This window comes from Trachypithecus francoisi, unplaced genomic scaffold (genome assembly GCF_009764315.1).
Source record: "Trachypithecus francoisi isolate TF-2019V2 unplaced genomic scaffold, Tfra_2.0 Lachesis_group0, whole genome shotgun sequence".
Taxonomy (NCBI): Eukaryota; Metazoa; Chordata; class Mammalia; order Primates; family Cercopithecidae; genus Trachypithecus; species Trachypithecus francoisi.
In genome coordinates this window covers 62,662,268-62,684,030 of record NW_022681453.1, presented here as the reverse complement: position 1 = coordinate 62,684,030, position 21,763 = coordinate 62,662,268, and the positions used below count along the sequence as shown (strand labels likewise).

Sequence of the window (21,763 nt, the reverse complement as noted above, 5' to 3'; positions counted from 1 at the left end):
TCTGGTGAGGGTGCGGATACGAAAAGAAAACCGGGCCTGCCGCCCCACCGTGTCCCATCTACTCAGTCCCCAGTGACTCGCAGGGGCTCGTAGGGCTGCAGTCCAGGCGCCGTGCTCCCCTGCCCTGCGCGGCGCCGCGCGTCTTGGTAGGCGCTGCGCTGCCGGGGCCGGGTCCTGGGCCAGGGCACCTCCGCCCCCAGCCGGACCCAGCGGACTGTCCTCCGCCGCGCGCCGGGCACAGCATGGGGAGGCGCTGCTGGCGGCAGCGCGTGCTGGCTGCCGCCTGTCTAGGCGCCGCGCTCCTGCTCCTGTGCGCCGCGCCCCGTACCCTGCGCCCGGGTGAGTGTTCGCCAGCTCAGCCGCACATCCGCAAGCAAACGCTTCCCACCGCGGCCTGACCTCTCGACAGCGGCAGGGACACCTGCCGTCTCCTTCCTGGCTGGGGCTAGGAGTGGCGGGCAGGGGCGCTGGTGGGGCACAGAAAGGCTCTAGACGCCACCACGAGCAAAGGCTCTTGCTCCTCCTCCGGAGTTATCTCCTCACTCCCAGAGCGGTGACTATCTGGGTCCCACAGCCGGTGCCTGGAGACCGGGGTCAGTTGTGGGGGGTAGAGGGCATTTGACCAATCCAGGAAGGCCGTCTCCCTTACCTTCGCCCCCTTCCCCTGGGCACCCGGGAGCCCCTGGACGTGAGCGCTGCTCGGCCCATGCGCATAGGAGGGGAAGCTTGGGCCACTCGGTCGGGTCCCTCGGTTGTCCTACTGTGCAGTGGGGGCCACTCCCTGCTCCACCCTGAAATCCACACCGGGTAGGGCTTGGGACTCCTGTGCAGTCACCTCGTGGTCTGGCTGGTGAAACTGAGGCAACTAGCCATGACTCCGCAGAGCTGAGTGCTCTGGGCTCCACCAGTGCTGAGTCTTTGCTCTGAGTCTCTCCTCAGCTCATGTGAAGGCTCCCATCAACCCATTTCACACAAACTGAAGCAGGCCAGAGAGGTGGGGAGACGGGTGTGGTGGCAACCTGCTGGCTACACAATCTACTTGGGGCTGGAGGGGCCCAGCCAGCACCCCCGCCTCCTGACCTCAGGGCTGTTTGCCTTTCCTTATATGTGGTATGTGTGCCAGGTGGGACATCTAGGTCTGCCTCCCCACCCCCAGTGTGGGCTCTGAGAATCCTGGACCCCACCCTTGGAACCTGGCAGACACAGTCCCAGGGAGTAAGTAACTAGGTCCAGGGTGGGCTGGGATGTTGGGCAGTGGGGGGTGGGAGTGGCCCAAGACTTGAGGATATCAGGACTTGGGGAGGCCTCTGCCCACTCCCCCTGCCCCTCACACTGCCCCCTACCCCTTGTGTGCCCAGAACACAGCAGGTCAAACCTGGATGCCTCCCCAAGCCCATGGGATAGGGCTGGGGTCTCTCCTTCCAGCACCCCACCACCCCTTCCGTGAGCTGGCTACTGGTATAGAGCAGACAGTCTCCTGGCAGTCTGGGGTGTGGACTCAGTGTCTGTGACTGCCACAGCCTCTGTCCACCCAGTCATTCAGTAGACAGATGTTTACCCAGTACTAAGACAGGGCAGGGCTTGGTGGCTACTGGCCCCTCAAGGCTCAGCGTGGGATGTTAGAGGACACCTGAGCGCCTGGGTCCTGGGGAGTGTCTGCAAAGGAGCATACATCTTTGAGTGACTGCATGGAATGTCTGTGTCCCCATGTCTCTGTGGGACACCTCTCTCCTGTCACCTACTCTACCCAGGTTTGAGGGATGAGAAACAAACCAAGGTACTAGTCTCCTTCTGGGCTTTGTTCCTTCTGACCTCCCTCCCTCTCCTGCAGAGCCTGAGAAGAGACAGCAGGTGTTAGGAGGGTGGCTCCAAACCTCCCTTCCCAGCCTCTGTGCAGTCTGGGCTCTGCACCTGGCCTGTCCTACCCTTGGCCATGACCTTCTCACCCAGCCTCTCAGAATCTCTCTCTGTTTCTGTCAGGCTCTCTTGTACCTCTCCCATGGCCTGTTTCCAGCCATCGTGCTTTGTGAGTGACCCTGGGCGAGCAAGAGTTAATCAGACCAACCTATCCAGCCTCTCCCACTGGTTTTTCTCCCTCCCAAGCCCTGAGCTGAAGTTTTGGCTGAGACCATGCTTGTGGGCCTGCAGGTGGCATGCAGGGAGGGCACTCAGCTGGGAAAGGTCTTTTTCTGCCAGGCTAGTCCTGCTGGAGGGGCATCTCCTGCCCTTGGCCTCTGGAAATGGCCTCACAAGGGCCTGCAGTGTCTCTGCAGCCATGCCTGAGTTGGAAGGGATGTGGTCTGTGCCCTGTGAGGGCTTCTGACCTGGGGGTGAGGGCTCCAGAACCCAGGAGGAATTTCAGCCCCTTCTCCCTGAAGGGCAGGCCCAGCACTGTCCCCTCCTTCTCCAGAGCAAGAGGTGCTGTCATAGGTTGGGCAAGGGGCCACTGAAGGGCTACTGGCTCAGGCCTGGGGCTCTTGCTGCCCCAGGGAGCTCGGAGACATTCTAGTAGGGGGAGGTGTGCGGCAGCCCCTCCACACCCACAGCCTCAGCCCCAGGGCTCCACCACCAGCACTGGCCTAATGCCTAGGATCCCAGGGAGGAGGAGATTCCAGAAAGGTGGGGCAGCTGCCCACAGCACCGCTGCCCTCATCACCCCACCCTCACCCCCAGTGCCCAGCGACAGCGCCCAAAGGCAGACCCCTGGGTCTCCTGCGGCCCCTTGGCTCCCTCTGTGTTCTTGCCTGGGCATGGTGGCCATGCTCCCCTTGGCTGGCACACCACGGACCACAGACCTGTTGGTTGCCTGCTCACGCCAAGCATACATCTAGGTGCTGAGAGACAGTGGGGAACAAAACTTAGAAATACCCCTGCCTCGAGGAGCTTACATTTTTAATATGAAAATCCAAGATCTCAGCTCTATGTCTTCTGCCTCTGAGACACTGGCAAGAGCAGTGTGGTCACTAGCCCCCTTCCCCCATTCCACTCCCGCGGCTGCAGGGCTGAGTATCTGTCCTAGTGTTTGGAGTCACAGGTGTTCCTCTTGGAGCCAGGTGGGCCTCTGCATCCCGTCCCAGCCCCTGCTCACCCCTAGGCAGGCAAGGAAGCTAAGACCGTGGGCCACCCGCTGACACACAGTGGTAGCCTTGGTGAGGACAAACCCAACCCAGTTCAGACTCCCTTCAGCTGGGAGGGAGTGGGTCTGTGCCTGTGACTGAAAAGGCCAGGTGCCTCTGCCTCAGACAAGCATAGATCTTGGGGTTCAGATCACACCTCCAGCTGTAGTTTAGCTTTTCTCTGCCATAGCCTCACTCTCAGCTGCACAGTTCAGCAACTCAACCCAAAGCTACAGAGGGCTCCTTTGCCACTGATTCCAGCCAAAGTCCCAAGGAGGCATCCATTGGCCTGGTCTGGGTCTCAAGTGCCCATCTCAGAGCCAATCAGGTGGCAGGAAGGGCTGGGAGGCTGTGACTGGACAGGCCTAGGCCACATGCTTATCCTAGCAGGTGGCGGAGGCGGAGGGGAGCCTATCGGAATCACGTGGGCTGAAGGCCTGGAATCACGTGGGCTGAAGGCCTGGCAGGCTTCCTCCTCTGGTGGGTGGGCAGAAGGAGTGGGAGTGGCTGCTGGGGCCAAATTGGTAGATGCTCCCCGTGCTGCTGTCCATCTTCAGGTACTGCTGGAGTGTCCCAAGTTCGGCGTACCTCCAGAGAGTACCATGAGAAGAGGCAAGCTGGCATGTGGGCAGCTCTGCAGAACAGGAATTGGCAATCCTGTTTTGCAGAAGAGAAAAGATCAAGAGAAAGGAAGTTGCTTGCTCAAGTCAGGAAGTATAGGGCCAGGATTTAAATCCCAGTTGAAACCCCAAATCCTTTTTCTTTCCATTCTACGGGGCAGGGGCACTTGTATTGGCCTTTGAAAGCTGCATAGGAGTTTAACAGGTAGGAAAATGAGGAGAGGAAACTGCAAGCAGAAGGAATGGCACAGAGAAAAGCATGGAGGAGTGAAATGGCCTGGGGTGTGAAGGGATGTGCTGTGGGTGGGGCTCTGGGTCCTCGAGAGAGAATGGTGGGATGGGAGGCAGGGAGATACTCTAAGTTGGGGCTCAGTCATGAACAGCCTTGAATGGGATGCTAGGGTCTGGGGTGTTCTTCCTATGGCTGTCAGAGGGCATCAGTCTTTAAGTAAATAGTCACTGGCACTGGGCAAGGTACAGGGGTTACAGAAAAGCAAAAACTCTCCTTCCCTGTAGAACTGCCCTTCCAGAGGGGTCAACCTACACAGAAATCAAAATATTTCAGCAATAAAGACTGCTGTGGCTGGAGCCGAGTGGTGAACCTGGAAGGGTGGTGTACTGGTGGGCCTGGGCGGGAACCAGGGTTTGCTGTAAGTAGTGGGAATCCCCATGGGTTTAGAGATCACCAAGGTGGGGCGAGGAGAAATAGGAGACAGGTGAGGTGTCTCCTTCCAGTCTTGGTAATTGTCCCAGGGAGAGCCCTGAGGCCTACCTAGGGCTGGCTGGGGGCAGGGAAGGTGGAAGTGGGGATCCGGAGGGTTCTGGAGGCACAGCCAACGGCACTGTGCCCACAGAGGATCTGGGCAGACTGGGGTTCCACTCCAGATGGTCTGTGGAGTTCAGCAAATGGAGTTTGAACTAAATACACGTGGAGAGATCTCTAGTTCTCTCCCCCTAAACAACAGAATTGCTTCTTATAATACGTGAAGGGCTTGTCCGTGTCCCTCCCTTGGGCCTGATCCCCAGAAGGAATGTCCCTAACTCTGAGACATGCAGGTCACCCCAGAAAGCCCCTGGGGAAAGGAATGGGGCAGGGCAGAGGCCCTCGGAGGCCATGTGGGAGCCCATGCCTACTGGCGGGAGATTGCTGGGGCCCGGCTGCCCTGCTTGTCTGCTCTTGCAACACTGTGACCTGCTGGAACTTATTAACCAGAAGCCGGGTGTCATCATCTCTGCTTGCTGGACTGGGAAGTCTCCAAACAGCATCCCCCTACATGATGGCTGTGCCCTCACCCTGCACAGGGTGTGAGCCCTGCTTTGGCTGAGGTGGGCGTGTGGAGGGTGGTGGGCATGCCGAGGATGATGGTCGTGCTTCTGCTGTAGGTTTCCAGTGTGGTATTTCGCCCGGTATCTTGATTGGCAGAGGAGGCCTTGCAACATGATGTGTGCAGGTGTCCTGTGTGCAGCAATCGTGTGGCCTTGAGCAGCTCTCTCTGCTCTCCCTCCCTGGGCTGCTATTTCCTCGTGGGTCAGTGAAGTGGGGCCCACTGGCTTATGGGTGCCGTGAGGGTGGACAGTTGTCAAGGTCAGGACGAGGGGGCACCCAGAGGCAGGACAGCATGGGTGTTAAGGGTACAGACGCTGGCACCGGTGGCCTGGGGTCAAATTCTATTTCTGGCACAGCAAGGAAGCTATGAGGCCTCAGGCAAACTTCTTTGCCTCAGTTTCCCCCCGTCAAGTGGGATAATGATGGTTTCTACATGACAGGGATAAGTATGTCAGTGTGCACTAAGCACCTGGCGCTGTGCTGGGGTCTGCACCCCCCACCACCCTCTATCTCCTTCTGTCTCTTCCTCCTCTTTCTCCCAGCCTCGGGCCCTGTCGTCCAGCACTGTTTCCCGGTCTCTGTCACTGTTTTTGGCACTCCTCCCGTCCCTCCTCCCCTCCCACTGTCCTCTCTCCCCTGTCTCCCTAACCTCCTGCTGGCTTTGTTTCCTTTTTCTAAGCAGTCACCACGTGGCTTTCCCTGTGCCGCTCTGGGATTGGCTCTCCTGGGCTACACTGCCTGGCTCTCCCTGTCCTGTCTGCTCCACTGTCCCCTTGGCAGGGGGTGGCCAGGAACCTGGGACCTAGGGCCCAGTGGAGGTGCTGGGGTACAGAGGATACAGGCAAGGGGGTTTGGGATGATGGGGGTGGAGGAGGTGGATGCCCCATTGTGGCCCTGTTTGGGGCCAGTCCCCAGCTGGCCAAGTCAGGGTTGGACCCAGGGATCCACAAGATACCCCCCTTCTGACCTCCTGTGCCCATCTGTCCCTCCATGGCAGCTTGCCTGTCTGCAGGGCCCAGGCTCCTCGGGGCAGGGTGGGGCTGGGTGGAGGTGGCCCAGCCCTGTAATCACTGGCCGCAGCTATTCTGGGCCTCTCTCTGGTGCCTGCTCCCTTTTCCTTTCTACCCACTGGCCCCTGGGGTCTGTTATGGTACCCACTTTCCTGCAGGCTGCGGTTTGGCCAGGAAACGAGAGGTCTTATGCAAGGGCTGGCATTTCCGGAAGACTGGGAGCCTCTGAGTAGCAGGACCCTGGGGCAGAGACAGGCCTGGGTCTGCTTGTTAGTCACTGTGACTGCCCCTCCACCCCCTGCCCAGAGAACACAGGCTGCTGAGCACCAGTTCTTCCTCAGTCCCCAGCCACAGTCCTCAGGAAAGGGACGCGTCTCATCTGCAACATGGCGAGAAGGTCAGGCCTCCTCTCATGGGGTGCCTGGCCCTGTCCTGCCTGGTGTGGCACCAGCGGAGCTCCCCATGGCTGCTGCTAGACTCAGGCCAGACCCAGCCTGGGTCTCCCTGCACCTGCATGACCAGCCAGCATTGCTGCCCTCTCGTGTCAGCCTGTCAGCTCCTTTTCTGATGACGGTGTCATTCCTGGGACATGTCCGGCAGTTTAGATCCCTGACTGTCTGGAGATGCAAGGTCAAATGCTGGGCTGGTCAGTGGCTTGAAGACACAGACAGTCCTGAACCTCCGAGGGCCTCAGCCTCCTCTGCATGCCCTGGTCACTGGAATCTGGCCCTTGTTCCTGGGCCTTACAGGATATGCCCGGGGGCGCAGAGGGGGCCTGAGGCAGGCAGGGGTCGGCAGGACCCTGGACAGTGGGTTTCAGGTACACGCAGCAGGGTTCTGGACGATGGGCTTTAGGTACATGCAGCAGGGTTCTGGAGGCTAGCGCAAGGCCCATCCAGCTGCCATCTGTTCCTTCCACGAACCTCTGTTTATTCAGCACAGACCATGTTCTGCCTGCTGGGCACTGCACCGGCGCAGCCGGTTCAAAGCACACTACCAGACCAGCAGCCGCAGCCTCACCTGGAGCTGCTGGAAATGCAGATTCTTGGGCCCCGCTCCACAACCTGCTGGACCAGAAACTCCAGAGGTGGGACCAGGGACTCTTGAGTTTAATGGGCCTCACACAAGCTGAAGTTTGGGAACCACTGCTCTAGGTCAGTTTGCCAACAGACCAGTTCCTCAGATTTCCCAAGTTTACTGGTGTGCCAGAAGTTTGTCTCAAGTGAAGAGATTCTTCTTAGCGACATTTATAGACTCTTCATTTGGTTGAAGGCCAAGGATCACAGAAGCATTTATTCTTCTTTTCTCACATGTTCCTGAATTCTTGAACATATTCTTCTTATGAATATTCAATGTTCTTATGAACTCTTACGGACATATTAAGACAGCCATTTCATATAAATGGAATCGTGTCTTAGGTGGCCTTTTATGTCTGGCTTCTTTCACTTAACATAACGTTTACAAGGTTCAGCCACACGGAAGCATGAGTCAGTCCTTCATTCCTTTTATGGCCAATTAATAGCCCATGTTAAGGATATACCGCATTTTTATTATTCATTCATCAGCTGATGGATTTGGGTCGTTTCCATTTTGGGGCTATCATGAATAATGCCAATGGGAACATTTGTGTACAAGTTTTTGTGTGAACAAGTTTTCAGTTCTAGGAACATACTCAGGAGAGGAATTGCTGGGTGTATGGTAATTCTAAGCTTAGCTTTTTAAGAAACTGCCAAACTGTTTTCCCTCATGGATGCGCCACTTTACATCCCCACCAGCAATATATGAGGGCTCTAATTTCTCCACATCCTTGTTATTTACTGTCTTTTAAAATAACCATCCTCATGGTGTTGATTTCTATTTCACTAATGGCTAGTGATGTTGCGCACCTTTTCATGTGCTTATTGCCATATGTATATCTTTGGAGAAATGTCTGTTCAGATTATTTGCCCATTTAAAAAATTGGGCTGTCTTTTGTTGTTCCATTGTAAGAGTTCTCCATATGTTATGGGTACTAGTTCCTTATCAGAGAGATTATTTGCAAATATTTTCTTCCAACTGTGGATTGTCATTTCACCTTCTTGATAGTGTGCTTTGAAGCACAAATGTTTTTAATATTGATGTAGTCTAATTTATCTGTTTTTTAAAATTTGTTGCTTTGTGCTTTTGGCATCATATCTAATAAATCATCACCTAATCCAAGGTCATGGAGATTTATGTCAGTGTTTTCACTGAAGAGTTTCATAGTTTTAACTTCAGTGTTTAGCACTATGATCCATTTTGAGTTAGTTTTTCTTTGTGGTATGAAGAAGGGGTACAACTTCATTCTTTTGCATGCGAATATCCAGCTGTCTCAGCACCACTTCTTGTAGACTGTCCTTTCCCTATTGCATTGTCTTGGCATCCTCATCAAAAATCAACTGACCATAAATGTAAGGGTTTGTTTCTGAACTTTCAATGCTATTTCATTCATCTGTATGTCTCTCCTAGCCAGCACCACACAGTCTTGATTATTGTAGCCATAGAGTAAAGTTGTGGTATCAGGAAATGTGAATCCTCTAACTTTGTTCTTTTTCAAGATTGTTTTGGATATTCTGAATCCCTTCAATTTCCACATGAATTTAAAGATCAGCTGTCAGTTTTGGCAGAAAAAGGCAGCTGGGATTTTGACAGGAATTGCAAAGAATCTGTAGATGACTTTGGGGAGTATTGCCATCTTTACAACATTAAGTGTTCCAATCCACGAACCTGAAATGTCTTTCCATTCATTTGGGTCTTTAATTTCTTTCAATGGTGTCTCATAGTTTTCAGTGTACAGGTCTTATACTTCCTTTGTGATCAACTTCTTCTTTATTACTTTATTATTTTTGATATTGTTTGATTATTCATTGCTAGTATATAGAAATATAATTGACTTTTGTATATTAATATTGTATCCTGCAACCTTGCTGAACCCATTTATTAGCTCTTATGGTTTGTGAATTCTTTAGGGTTTTCTATATATATAGGGTTATGTCATCTATGAATAGACATAGTTTTACTTCTTACTTTCCAATCTGAATGCCTTTTATTTATTTTCCCCGACCAATTACCCTGGATAAAACCTCCCGTACAATTAATAGAAGTGGCAAAAGCAGGCACTCTTTCCTTGCTCCTGATCTTAGGGAGAAAGCTGCCAGTCTTTCACTATGAAGTTATCTGAGGGTTTTTTGTTGATGCCCTTTCCCAGTTTGGCAAAGTTTCCTTCTATTCTTAAGCTGTTCAATGTGTTTTGTCATGAAGAAGGGTATTGGATTTTGTCCAATGCTTTTTCTGCATTTCTTGATAAGCGTGTGGGCTTTTTTCTTGATTCTATTAATGTAGTGTATTACATTGATTGATTTGTGTATATTTAGCCAATCTTGCATTCCTGGGATCCATTCTACTTGGTCATGGAAAATAAACTTTTTCATAGGATGTTATTTTTGGTTTGCCTGTATTTCTTGAGAACTTTGCACTTATATTCATAAAGGGCATGGCTCTGTAGTTCCCTTTTCTTGTGATGTCTTTGTGTGGTTTGGGCATCTAGATAATACTGGCCTCATGTAATGAGTTAGGAAGTGTTCTCTCCTCTTCTGTTTTTTGGAAGAGTTTATGAAAGATTGGTGTTAATTCTTCAAACATTTAGTAAAATTTACCAGTGAAACCCTCTGATCCTGGGCTTTTGTTTGTGGGATTTTTTGTTGTTGTTGTTATTAGTAATTCAACATCTTGACTTGTGGGTCTGCTGAGATTTTATATTTCTTCTTGAGTCAATTTCAGGAATTTCTGTCTTTCTAGGAATTTGTCTATTTCTTACATGTTTTCTCATTTGTTAGGCTACATGTGTTCATAGTTCTCTTGTAATCCTTTCTTGTTTCTTTTAGGTCAGTAGTAATATCCCCTCTTTCTTTCCTGTTTTTAGTAATTTGAGTCTTTTCTATTTTCTCCTTGGTCAGTCTAGCAAAAGCCTCACTAGTTTTTGAGATCTTTTCAAAGATCACCTTACACCTTATTAGTTTATTAATATGCATCATCATATTCATGAGAATGGGATCCAGAAGCATATGATCATATATATTGGCTATATTACTGAGAACATATTAATATTAATTGACTATGCTTAAAAAGATATTCCTTAAAAAGATTTTGAGTAACAGAATACACTTATAGGTAAACAGAATTTTACTCATAATAGTTCTAGGAAAACTGAGGATTGCAGCAAGGAGACAGATAGACAGAGAGCATCCCTGTCCTCAGCCAGGAGACAGAGAGACAGCATCCCTGTCCTCAGCCAGGAGACAGACACACAGACAGCACCCCTGTCCTCAGCTGGGAGACAGAGAGACAGCATCACTGTCTTCAGCTGGGAGACAGACAGACAGACAGCATCCCTGTCCCCAGCCAGGAGACAGATAGCATCCCTGTCCCCAGCCAGGAGACAGACAGACAGCATCCCTGTCCCCGGCCGGGAGACAGACAGACAGACAGCATCCCTGTCCTCGGCCGGGAGACAGAGAGACAGCATCCCTGTCCTCGGCCGGGAGACAGACAGACAGACAGCATCCCTGTCCCCGGCCGGGAGACAGACAGACAGATAGCATCCCTGTCCTCGGCCGGGAGACAGACAGACAGACAGCATCCCTGTCCCCAGCCAGGAGACAGATAGCATCCCTGTCCACAGCCAGGAGACAGACAGACAGCATCCCTGTCCCCAGCCAGGAGACAGACAGACAGCATCCCTGTCCACAGGCGGGAGACAGACAGACAGACAGCATCCCTGTCCCCAGCCAGGAGACAGATAGCATCCCTGTCCCTAGCCAGGAGACAGACAGACAGCATCCTTGTCCCCAGCCAGGAGACAGACAGACAGCATCCCTGTCCCTGGCTGGGAGACAGACAGACAGCATCCCTGTCCTCGGCCGGGAGACAGACAGACAGCATCCCTGTCCCCGGCCGGGAGACAGACAGACAGACAGCATCCCTGTCCCCAGCCAGGAGACAGATAGCATCCCTGTCCCCAGCCAGGAGACAGACAGACAGCATCCCTGTCCCCGGCCGGGAGACAGACAGACAGACAGCATCCCTGTCCTCGGCCGGGAGACAGACAGACAGACAGCATCCCTGTCCCCGGCCGGGAGACAGACAGACAGCATCCCTGTCCTCGGCCGGGAGACAGACAGACAGCATCCCTGTCCTCAGCCGGGAGACAGGCAGACAGACAGCATCACTTTCCTCAGTCGGGAGACGGACAGCATCACTTTCCTCAGCCAGGAGACAGACAGACGTCATCCCTCTCCTCATCTGGAGATGACTGAACCTCCTTCCATGCGAAGCAGCATATTCCCTGATGGGGAAGCTGCCACAGGCATCCACAGCGGGTCACCCAGCCTAGCAAGGTGGCGCTGAGAGGCTGCAGCCTACTGTGCCATCTACACTGTTGCCCAAACCTTTCTGGCTGCCCATACACAGGATCTGGGGGTGCTGGGCAGCCAGCCAGCCTGGTGAGCCCCACAGGGGTGGGACATGAGGCCAGGGCAGATGGCAGTGGGTGAGGTTGGGTGATCTGGCCTTTCCTAGAGGGTTGGTGGGCTGGGTATCACCTTCCCACTTGGCCCCTCTTGCTTGGTACCCTCCAACTTTGGAGGGTAGGGCATGGGAGCAGGAATGACACAAGACACTACCCTGGTGTAATTCTGCCCCATTAGTACTCCCTGCCGTCCACCATTCCACCGTGCCCCTAGGGGGTAGGCAAGACCCGGGAAGGAAATTGAGTGCCAGAGGTGGGTCAAATGTGCCTAGATGGGTTGGCCAATCCCCCAGCTCCACGCAAGTCCCTCTGATGTGGTGGCTACGCTTCTCTCCTTATGCCCACAGTATTTGGAAACAGAGCCCTGAGCTCCAGCTGGCTTGGAAGGGAGAGGAGAAGCCCCCTGCAGAAGCTCTATGACCTGAATCAGGTAGGTGGACAGACCCCCCAACCCAGGCATGCCCCCCTCCATCCCAGCCAGGAGCCTGACAGCAACAGTGCAGGCCTGCTGGCATGAGACTGGACCCCACACTGAGGCATGGAAGGGCGTCCTCCCCAAACCCAGGCTTTGTCAGAGAGCAGTGACAAGGGCAAATCTTGGGGGTAACATGAGAGACCTGGGGTCTCTACCTACCTATCTTCCCATCCATCAACAATCTGAGGCCAGGCACAGTTCTTTGTGTTGCAGATAAAAAGGAGTCAAAACAGACCCTGTACCTGCCCTCAGGAAGTTCACAGTCTAGTGGGAGACCGAATCTCAGTGCATGCTGCAGTGGGGAGGTGTGCAGGGACCCCCAGCCCCGGCGTGATTCTCAAGCAGATGGACCAGGTGGTTCGCTGGCCCACACACCCAACTTCAGCTGGGGGCGTGCAGGGACCATGCACAACCCCAAACACACACATACAACTGTACCCTACCACCAAGAACCCCACACTCTAGTTGTCTCTCTCTCTCTCTCTCACACACACACACAGAAGTACTTATTCAGACAGCATGTATTGAGCACCCACTCATGCAGACTGTGTTCAGGATGCTGAGATCCAGCAGCAAGCAGGTCAGCCAGGTCCCTCCCCTAGTGGAGCCACCAGTTCAGCAGGGGAAGATGTCATCCGATCCCCACCCACACTAATACTTAACTAATTCTGCTCTAAAGGGGAGTATGAGGTGCAACAAGAGCTCTCCTGAGAGGGTCCTAGTTTAGAAGGGGGAGAGGAACTCCTCTCCAAGGAAGGGACATTGGAGCTGAGACTGAAGAGCAAGAGTCAACAGGCAGACAGGAGGGGCCAAGCACCACAGGCAGAGGGAATAGCTGTGCCAAAGGCCTGGCGGGGAGTGGAGGACAGGAGAGGGAGCACTAGGGGAGCCTGGAGAAGTGGGGGCAGCACGCAGGCCCTGCACGTGTGCAAGGGTAGCAGGGAGTCATGGAAGGTGTTTTTTTTTCCCGCCCCCCTGGAGACGGAGTCTTGCTCTGTCTCCCAGGCTGGAGTGCAGTGGCGCAATCTGCAAGCTCACTGCAAGCTCCGCCTCCCGGGTGTGCGCCGTTCTCCTGCCTCAGCCTCCCGAGTAGCTGGGACTACAGGCGCCCGCCACCGCGCCCGGCTAATTTTTTGTATTTTTGGTAGAGACGGGGTTTCACCGTGTTAGCCAGGATGGTCTCGATTTCCTGACCTCGTGATCCGCCAGCCTCGGCCTCCCAAAGTGCTGGGATTACAGGCGTGAGCCACTGCGCCCGGCCGAGTCATGAAAGGTTTTAAGCCAGGAAGGACAGCATCAGAGTTTCACTTTGGGGGTATCCCTTGGACTGCTGTGTAGAGAAAGATCAGGGTGGTGCTGGGTAGGTGGCTGCTCACCAAATCCTGAGGGCTGAGCCGAAGGGGCTTGTGGAGCTCATCTGGCCCAAGCCTAAAGCAGGTAGGGAGGCCTTCCTTCGCAGAGAGAGTGACTGACTGGCCCTGGGCCACACAGCAGGCTGACGGTAGGACAGGCACTCAGTAGGGCGCTGGGTTCCACTAGCTCTGGCGGCTTCTGAGGGGCAGATGGCCCTTCACGCCCTGAGGACCCTGTGACCACTGGGTGTCAAGTCCCTGGAGGCTTAGCACCTTGCGGCTGGAGAAAGAAAGTAATAAAAACCATCTGGCCAACAAGTGCTGACCTCGTGCCAGGCCCTTTAGTTCTGTGGACTCATTACGGCAACCCATAGGTGGGGCCGTTATTGCCCCTGTTTACAGACAAGGAAACAGGCACCGGGAGGCAAGTGCCCTGCAAAGATCACAGAACTTCTATGGACTAGAGCCAGTGAGGAATCCAGGCAGCCATACCAGCGGCGGGGAGCGGGGTGGGGAGTGAGGACAGGAGCTGTAGGTGCAGCTCTGGATACTGGGCATAGGTCTAGCTTTAGAGTCCCAAGGGGCCTGAGTTGGAGCCCCGGCTTCCCCACTGAGCGCTGTGTGACCTCAGGCAACTCATTTCCCCTGAGCCTCAGTTTTCTCTTCTGTAAAATGGGTATTCATGGACCTATGAGCAACAGCAGTGGCAGCCCAAGCTGCTTCCAGCCATGAGGATTGTTAGTGCTCACTCTTGAGCTGCTCGGAGACCGGCAGCCCACGGTTCAGCAGCAGCCAGTGCCCACCATCGTCCTCTGGATGTTGACTTCTGTTATAGAGTTGGCCTCCTGGCTGTAAGAGACTGCCAGGGCTGCAGACACCTCACAGGAGGGCATCCCAGGCAGAAAGTGAGTGGTGGGGTAAGGGTTTCCCCTGACTTTTCACCCTAAGGGAGACTTTCTTGGGAGCCATCTGGCTAACTTCCCCTGATACCACCTCAGGCAGAGCCAAGCCACATCCCCTCCGAAACCTCCGACCCAGTGCTTCAGCAACGGCACACGAAGCTGGGCGCATGCCCTGACACAGCCGGGGTCTGCCGGCAAGGAAGGAGGAAGACTGACAGGTGGCCGGATGGCCAACATTCCCTGCCACAAGAAATGTGTTGGGTCATCTAAAAGCTGAAAGCAGACCTTGGCTGTGGGCCCCGGGAGGACAGCCTCTCCTGGCACCAGGTGGAGCTAGGCTTCTGAGGTCAGCCCTGACAGTGGAATCAGGGTCTCCCAGGTGTCCCCAGACCCCCACAGCATGGCTGGACCTGGCAGGCCTCCCATGGTGAGGGTGGCTAAGTCATTGTCTTATTTCACTTAGCATGATGTCCTCAGGGTTCACCATTTCTCAAAATGGCGAGATTTTTTAAATGTAAGCACGTGACATGGCATTCGACACTACAGAAGGTTAGGTACAGTGAAGAGTAGGTCTCCTTGTCCAGCACCTGTCCTCTCAGAGGCCACCAGGTTCCTGGGTGTCCTTCCAGACATGCTCTAGGTGTGTAAGTGTAAGTAGTGTACACTGGTTTGCCGTGTGCTTATGGTAACTTCTTCAGAATCTCACCTACAGGCATGTCTGTCCTATGTCTGTCTGCCTCTTTTCATTTTGAAAAATTCAAATATATGCAAGACGTAGGGTTCAAGGAAGCGCTGCCTTCCCACCAGCTACTCCCACCTGGGATGATTGTGAAGCCAGTCCCAGGCTTGTGGATTCTGTGACTAAGTCTGAACGTATCTCTAAAAGAATAAGTCTCCCTCCACCCACCCTTTGTGAAACGGTTTTTATTTCTTTCCCTTTTTCAACATCAGTGTGAAGCCCTGTTCTGCCCTTTGGTTTTCTCACTTAGTGTATCTTAGACGTCTGTGGGATAGTTTTAAAGGCATCAGGAGCACAGTGTGCACATGTGTGCAGGAGCGTACACGGACACACACACACCACACACTGCACACACACCACACACATACACACCCCACACCACACACACCCCACGTACCCCACACCATACACACACCACACATACTGCACACACACCACAGACATCACACACACACCACACATATACACCACACACACTGCACACATACCACACACACACCCCACACCACACACACCACCTCACACCACACAAACCCAACCACACACACCACACACACACTCCACACCACACACAGCACACAACACCCCACAGCACATACACCACACACACCACACACCCCCCACATCATACACATGGCACACACCACAGACACCACACACCACACACCACACACATACACCACACATACCACACACATACCACACACACCCAACCACACACACCACACACACACTCCATACCACACAGCACACACGCGCTACACACCACAGACACACCACAGACACCACACACCACAAACACACATACCACACACACCACACACATCACACACACACACCCCACACCACAGACACACCACACACATGCCACACTACACACACACACACACACCCCAAACCACACATGCACCCCCACACCCCCTACACACCACACACACAACACACATACCACACAAGCACACTACACACACACCACAAATGCCACACATTCCCACAAACCACAAACACACCACCCACATGACACACACTACACACACACACCACATACGCCACACACAACACACACTACGCACACACCCCATACACACACCACACACAAACACCACACACACCAACACAACTCACAACACACACACACACCACCTACCAAAAGTGTGCACCACATGCACGTACCACATGCATACCAACACACACTACACACAAACACACCACACACACTCCATACACATACAACACAAACCACACACATACAACACACACACCACACACACACGCCACACATGCCACACACACACGCCACACATGCCACACACACACAAATGCCACACATGCATGCCACACACATGACATCCACACACCAGAGACATCATGCACCACAGGCACACACCACACACGTGTACCACACACGCACACCACAGACACGCATTCCCACCCCACTGGCAGACCCTCCTAAGCAGACCCTGACTCTGGTGTTCCCCCAAAGGCTGCTTTGGCCTCCTCTGAAATGGAAACACCCTGAAGGCTTTTTTCTTAACTGAGAACTTACATACCATACAACTCACTCTTTCAAACGCTACAATTGGTTTTCAGCATTTTTACAAGGTTTTGTAACTATCACCGTTACCTAATTTTCAAACATTGTGATCACCCTCAAAAGCAGCTCAGTGTCTATCAGCAGCCCAGTGTCTATCAGCAGCCCAGTGTCTATCAGCAGTCCTCTACAGTTCACTCAGGTTCTAGTTTCGTTCTCTCTGGATGTGACTGCTCTAGGGACCTCACTAAGTGGGACTGTTCGGCACTCGTCCTTTTGTGATTGTCCTATTAGCTTGGCATAACATCCTCCAGGTCAGCCCATGTGGGCATGTGTCAGCACTGCATTCCTTTTCATGGCTGAGTCATATTCCATTGCATGGATGGCTGCATACATTTGCCTACTCAGCAGTGCACACTTGGATTTTCTGGCTAATGTGAATACTGCTGCTATGAACTTCATGTACGAGTTTTTGCACGACGTATGTTTTTAGTTCCCTTGAGAATATGCCTAGGACCAGAATTGCTGAGTCACATGTTTACTGGTTTTGAGGAACTGCCAAACTGCTTTCCACAGCAACGGCACCCCTTTACACTCCCACCAGCAATGCGTGAAAGCTCCACTTTCTCCACATCCTCAGCAACTCGTTATTGTCTTTTTAATTATATCCTGAAGCCTCTTAATGTAATTTTAAGAAGTTAAAACATTTTCTTTTATGAATTCTTACACAAAAAATCATAGGCAGGGGTGTTAATCTTGGAGATAAGAACCCCGGGTGGGGCAGGAGGGATCTGAAGAAAGGGGAGCTGGAGGCATGGAAGAGCACTGGCCTGGGTCTCTGCATGGCTGAGGCTGTGAGGGGCTCCGGATCTAATTCGGAGAGCGATGAGGCTGCTGGCCCGCAGCAGGTGCTAGGTTAAAGCCAGTTGGTGTTCCTTCTCATAGGAAGGATAGGCTCAGAAGGGGCAGGCTTCCTGCCCCAGCTCTGAGATAAGAATTTGCTGTGGGAATAAAAGGAGTGAAGGTGCAAAGGAGAGTGCTGACTGGTAAGTACAGAATCAGCCCATTTGTTATTGAGGCAAAGCAGCTCCACAGCCCACAAGCGGCTGCAGTTTTCAGTTGGGTGTGGAATTAAACAGCGCTGCTTCTTACGCAGCATCCTGCTTTTAGTAAACAGCGACGAGTCCATGTGTGCCTGTACTCACACGGAGCGCACTCTGATGCCACAATTCCTTATCACTCCTCCTCTGAGTGCCCCACAGCATACATACCCAGCGCGTCCTTCTCCCAGCCTCAGCAAGGTCAGAATCCGTTTCTCCCAAATCCAGGCCCAGGACAGATGCCCGGGCCCTAAACCATACAGTGATCAGTGGCAGCCCTGGGGTTCAAATTTGGGTGCCCGGTCCAGCTCCTGCTCCCAATTCTCGGGCGCATCCCGCCGGGGCAAAGCCAGAGTCAGGAAGCCCGCGCTGCCCTGACGCGTCCCCGTCTCGTCCCCTGTCGCCTACAGAACCCGCGCTCTACCCTGGCGGAGGTGCACCGGCAGCGGCGCGACCTGCTAAGCAGCGCCTGTAGCCGCCACACACGCCGGCAGCACCTGCTGCAGCCAGAGGACCTGCGGCACGTGCTGGTGGACGACGCTCATGGCCTGCTCTACTGCTACGTGCCCAAGGTGGCGTGCACCAACTGGAAGCGCGTGCTGCTGGCGCTGAGCGGCCAAAACCGCGGCGACCCGCGCGCCATCCCCGCGCACGAGGCGCACGCGCCCGGCCGCCTGCCCTCGCTGGCCGACTTCAGCCCCGCCGAGATCAACCGGCGCCTGCGTGCCTACTTGACCTTTCTGTTCGTGCGGGAGCCCTTCGAGCGCTTGGCGTCGGCCTACCGCAACAAGCTCGCGCGCCCCTACAGCGCTGCCTTCCAGAGGCGCTACGGCGCACGTATCATTCAGCGCCTGCGGCCACGCGCGCTCCCAGACGCCCGGGCCCGCGGGCACGACGTGCGCTTCGCAGAGTTCCTGGCCTACCTGCTGGACCCGCGCACGCGGCGCGACGAGCCCTTCAACGAGCACTGGGAGCGCGCGCACGCGCTCTGCCACCCGTGCCGCCTCCGCTACGACGTCGTGGGCAAGTTCGAGACGCTGGCGGAGGACGCGGCCTTCGTGCTGGGCCTGGCGGGCGCACCCGACCTGAGCTTCCCCGGGCCACCGCGGCCCCGGGGGGCCGCCGCCTCCCGCGACCTGGCAGTGCGCCTCTTCCGGGACATCAGCCCCTTCTACCAACGGCGCCTCTTTGACCTCTACAAGATGGACTTCCTGCTCTTCAACTACTCCACCCCTTCCTACCTGCGGCTGCACTAGCGGTCCTGGAGGGCCTGTGGCCACACGGGGCAAGTGCCTTTCCGACAGGATCCCCCGGGGAATGCAGGTGCTGCTGGCCCCAGGACCCCTCTTCAAGAGCCACTGCGTGCACTCACCTGGCCTCCGGCCCAGCGGGCGCAGGGCACACTTGGCCGGGCTTGGGGGCAGCCCATCTCCCGTGGCCCTGTACGCGTGTGCCTGCTTCGGCCTGTCGCTTGAGGCCTGCTTCATCCACTTGCTCCAGCTGACAGGCACCTCTCCAGGCCCTGTAGATGGGCAAGGACTTGGTAACCAGGGTTTTAGGCTTTTAAAGGCCATTTTGGGGGGTCAGCCCTGCCCCTGAACCTGTTTATGGTGCATCAGAACAGAATGCTGACACCCGTGTTGGTGTGGCCCCAGCCTGTGCCCTCCCCACCTGGCCCACCCTGGCAAGGACAGGTGTGGCCAAGGACGAAAGCCCTCCGTTGGCTGGCCTCACGATGGGGCCATCCCGGGAGCCAGCTGGGAGCTGCCTTCCACTGCCATCGGGCCTCTGCTCCTCTCCCATGTGGCTGGCCCTGCCCAGGCACCACCTTCGGTCTCAGTCTGGCAAGACGCTGGGTCTTGAGGCTCCATGCCAACAGAGCCCCTGGTGCAATGCAGTCACAGGTTTTATGGGACTTTGGTGAGCTGGGCAGTCATGGTTTTGAAATAAATGTATTTTGTTACTTTCTGATTTGTTGGAGTTTGTCTGCTTCATTGGGCCGTTTTCTCTGGGAGCCTGGAGATGTCTGATCTCGAACCACTCCGTCTCCAAGCCTTTGTTTCCCTGTTGCCAAGTGGCATAAGAATATCAGACGAGAGTGCCCACAGAGCCTGGGTACCTCCCAGTGGTGATAGGAGTGAGGGGCTACATGGGGCGTGAGGTGAAGAGGGTGCACTGTGTAGGGGGTGCTAAATTCTGGCACTGACAACTTGGAGAACATCTACTCTTTCACCCTGACCTGGGCCAAAGACTGAAGCCCACACCAGCTCAGCCAGGCCTTGGGCCTTGTGCTGCCTCCCACCTTCGTGCGTGTGTGACTGTGAGTGTGCATGAGTATGTGCGTATATGCATGTGAGTGTGCATGTGTGCATGAGTGTGTGAGTGCTGTGTGTATGTGAATGTGTGAGTGTGGGTGTGTCTTGGGCCATTTGTCTCTGAGCTCTCCCAGGGCTGTGTCCAGAGAACCTGCCAGCAGGAATGGGGTGGCCAACTCCAGTGGACCTGGGAAGGGGCTGCTGCGGCCACTGGTTTCCCCATGAGGCCTCCCCCAGCCTGGGCCCTTCCCCCACAGGAGGGATACACAAAGCCCAGGGTCTTGCACCATTTCCAGGGCTCCCTGGGTGCTATGGTTTGAATATTTGTCCCCTCCAAAACTCATGTTGAAATTTAATCCACAATGTGGCAGTCTTGAGAGGTGACCCAACCATTAAGAGGCGATTGGGTCATGAGAGCTCTGCCCTCACAGATCAATTATTCCATAGGTAGATTAATGGATTGATGGGTTGATGGATTAATAAGTCACCATGGGAGTGGGACCAGAAGCTTTATAAGAAGAGTAAATGAGACCCGAGGTAGTATACTCAGCCCCCTCGCCACGTGATGCTCTGCACCACCTCTGGACTCTCCAGAGCCCCCGTCAACAAGAAGGCCCTCACCAGATGCAGTCCCTAATACTGGGACTTTTCAGCCTCCATAACTGTAAGAAGTAAATTTCTTTTCTTTATAAATTACCCAGTTTCAGGAGCTCTGTTATAAGTAATAGAAAAGGGACTAAGACACTGGGCCAGAGCCCCACTGTTTAGCGACAGGCTGAGGAGGGAAGGGTGGGGCCTTGGCCACACTGGGGCCACTGTCTTTGTGAGGGGCTCCCTGGCCCTCACATGCTCCCTCAGAGGCCACACACACTGTGTTCTAGGCCACTGTGTGTGCAGTTGTTGCACACCCATTTCGATGACACATGCCTTCGTCCCCAGCTCACTCAGCTCCCACACAGCCCCGGATGGGACCTGTTTGCTGAAACTGACACCAATCTGGATGTCTCACTCCCAGGTATCTCACAATTAGATGTGCCCTACCTCCTGCTGTCATGCCCTCAGCGTCTGGACATGCTGGCACTTGTCACATTCACAGTCCCTTGTGTGGGCAGCTACTCCACTGCTCCCCCACTGATGTCCCCATGTGCAGACACTACAGGCACCCAGTGTCACGCAGGTGCCATATCCACCATATGTAGCCCTGCACCCTCTGCTGTGTGTGCAGGGCCACAGCCAAGGCCCTCGAGGACTGAGGGAGTTGGGGCAGCTCTGGAGGCTGTCCTTGGGGAACTCCACCTGCTCTGGCCTGCTCTGGACTGTTTCCTCTCTGGCTGGTGCCAGAACACCTGTGTCCTCACAGATCACAGGATGACCACCCTGTGGGGTCCCAGATGGATCACTAGAGGATCCAAGAAAGACAGGGTCACATGTGCAGAGCTAGACAACACAGGGGGGTGCCCAGGTGGTTCTCCATCTGGCACCTCCTTCAGGCAAGTGATTGTCAAAACCATAGTCCAGTGCCCACAGGGGCTGATGGCACAGACCCAAGGTCACGCAGCATTTTAACTTCCTTGACATTGTCTTTTACTTCCCAGGTTTTCAGTCTCTTAAAGTTGGACAGTGCTGGTGGGACACTTCCCAGGATGGGATGCCATTGCTGGTTTGGGTTACAGACTTCTTTAAAATAAGTGTAAGTATTATTTTGCTTTTTTTCTGGCTTTTATTGTCAGG

General features: G+C 54.3%; 1 protein-coding gene across 1 annotated transcript; it reads left to right on the top strand.

Annotated features, from left to right (window-relative positions):
* Nucleotides 1-19,688, top strand: CHST13 (carbohydrate sulfotransferase 13). The gene is made up of 3 exons (XM_033210922.1): nt 1-339; nt 11,966-12,048; nt 18,128-19,688. The coding sequence occupies exons 1-3, from the start codon at nt 243-245 to the stop codon at nt 18,971-18,973; spliced, it is 1,026 nt and encodes a 341-aa protein (XP_033066813.1). The 5' UTR covers nt 1-242; the 3' UTR covers nt 18,974-19,688.
* The last annotated feature ends 2,075 nt before the right edge of the window (nt 19,689-21,763 follow it).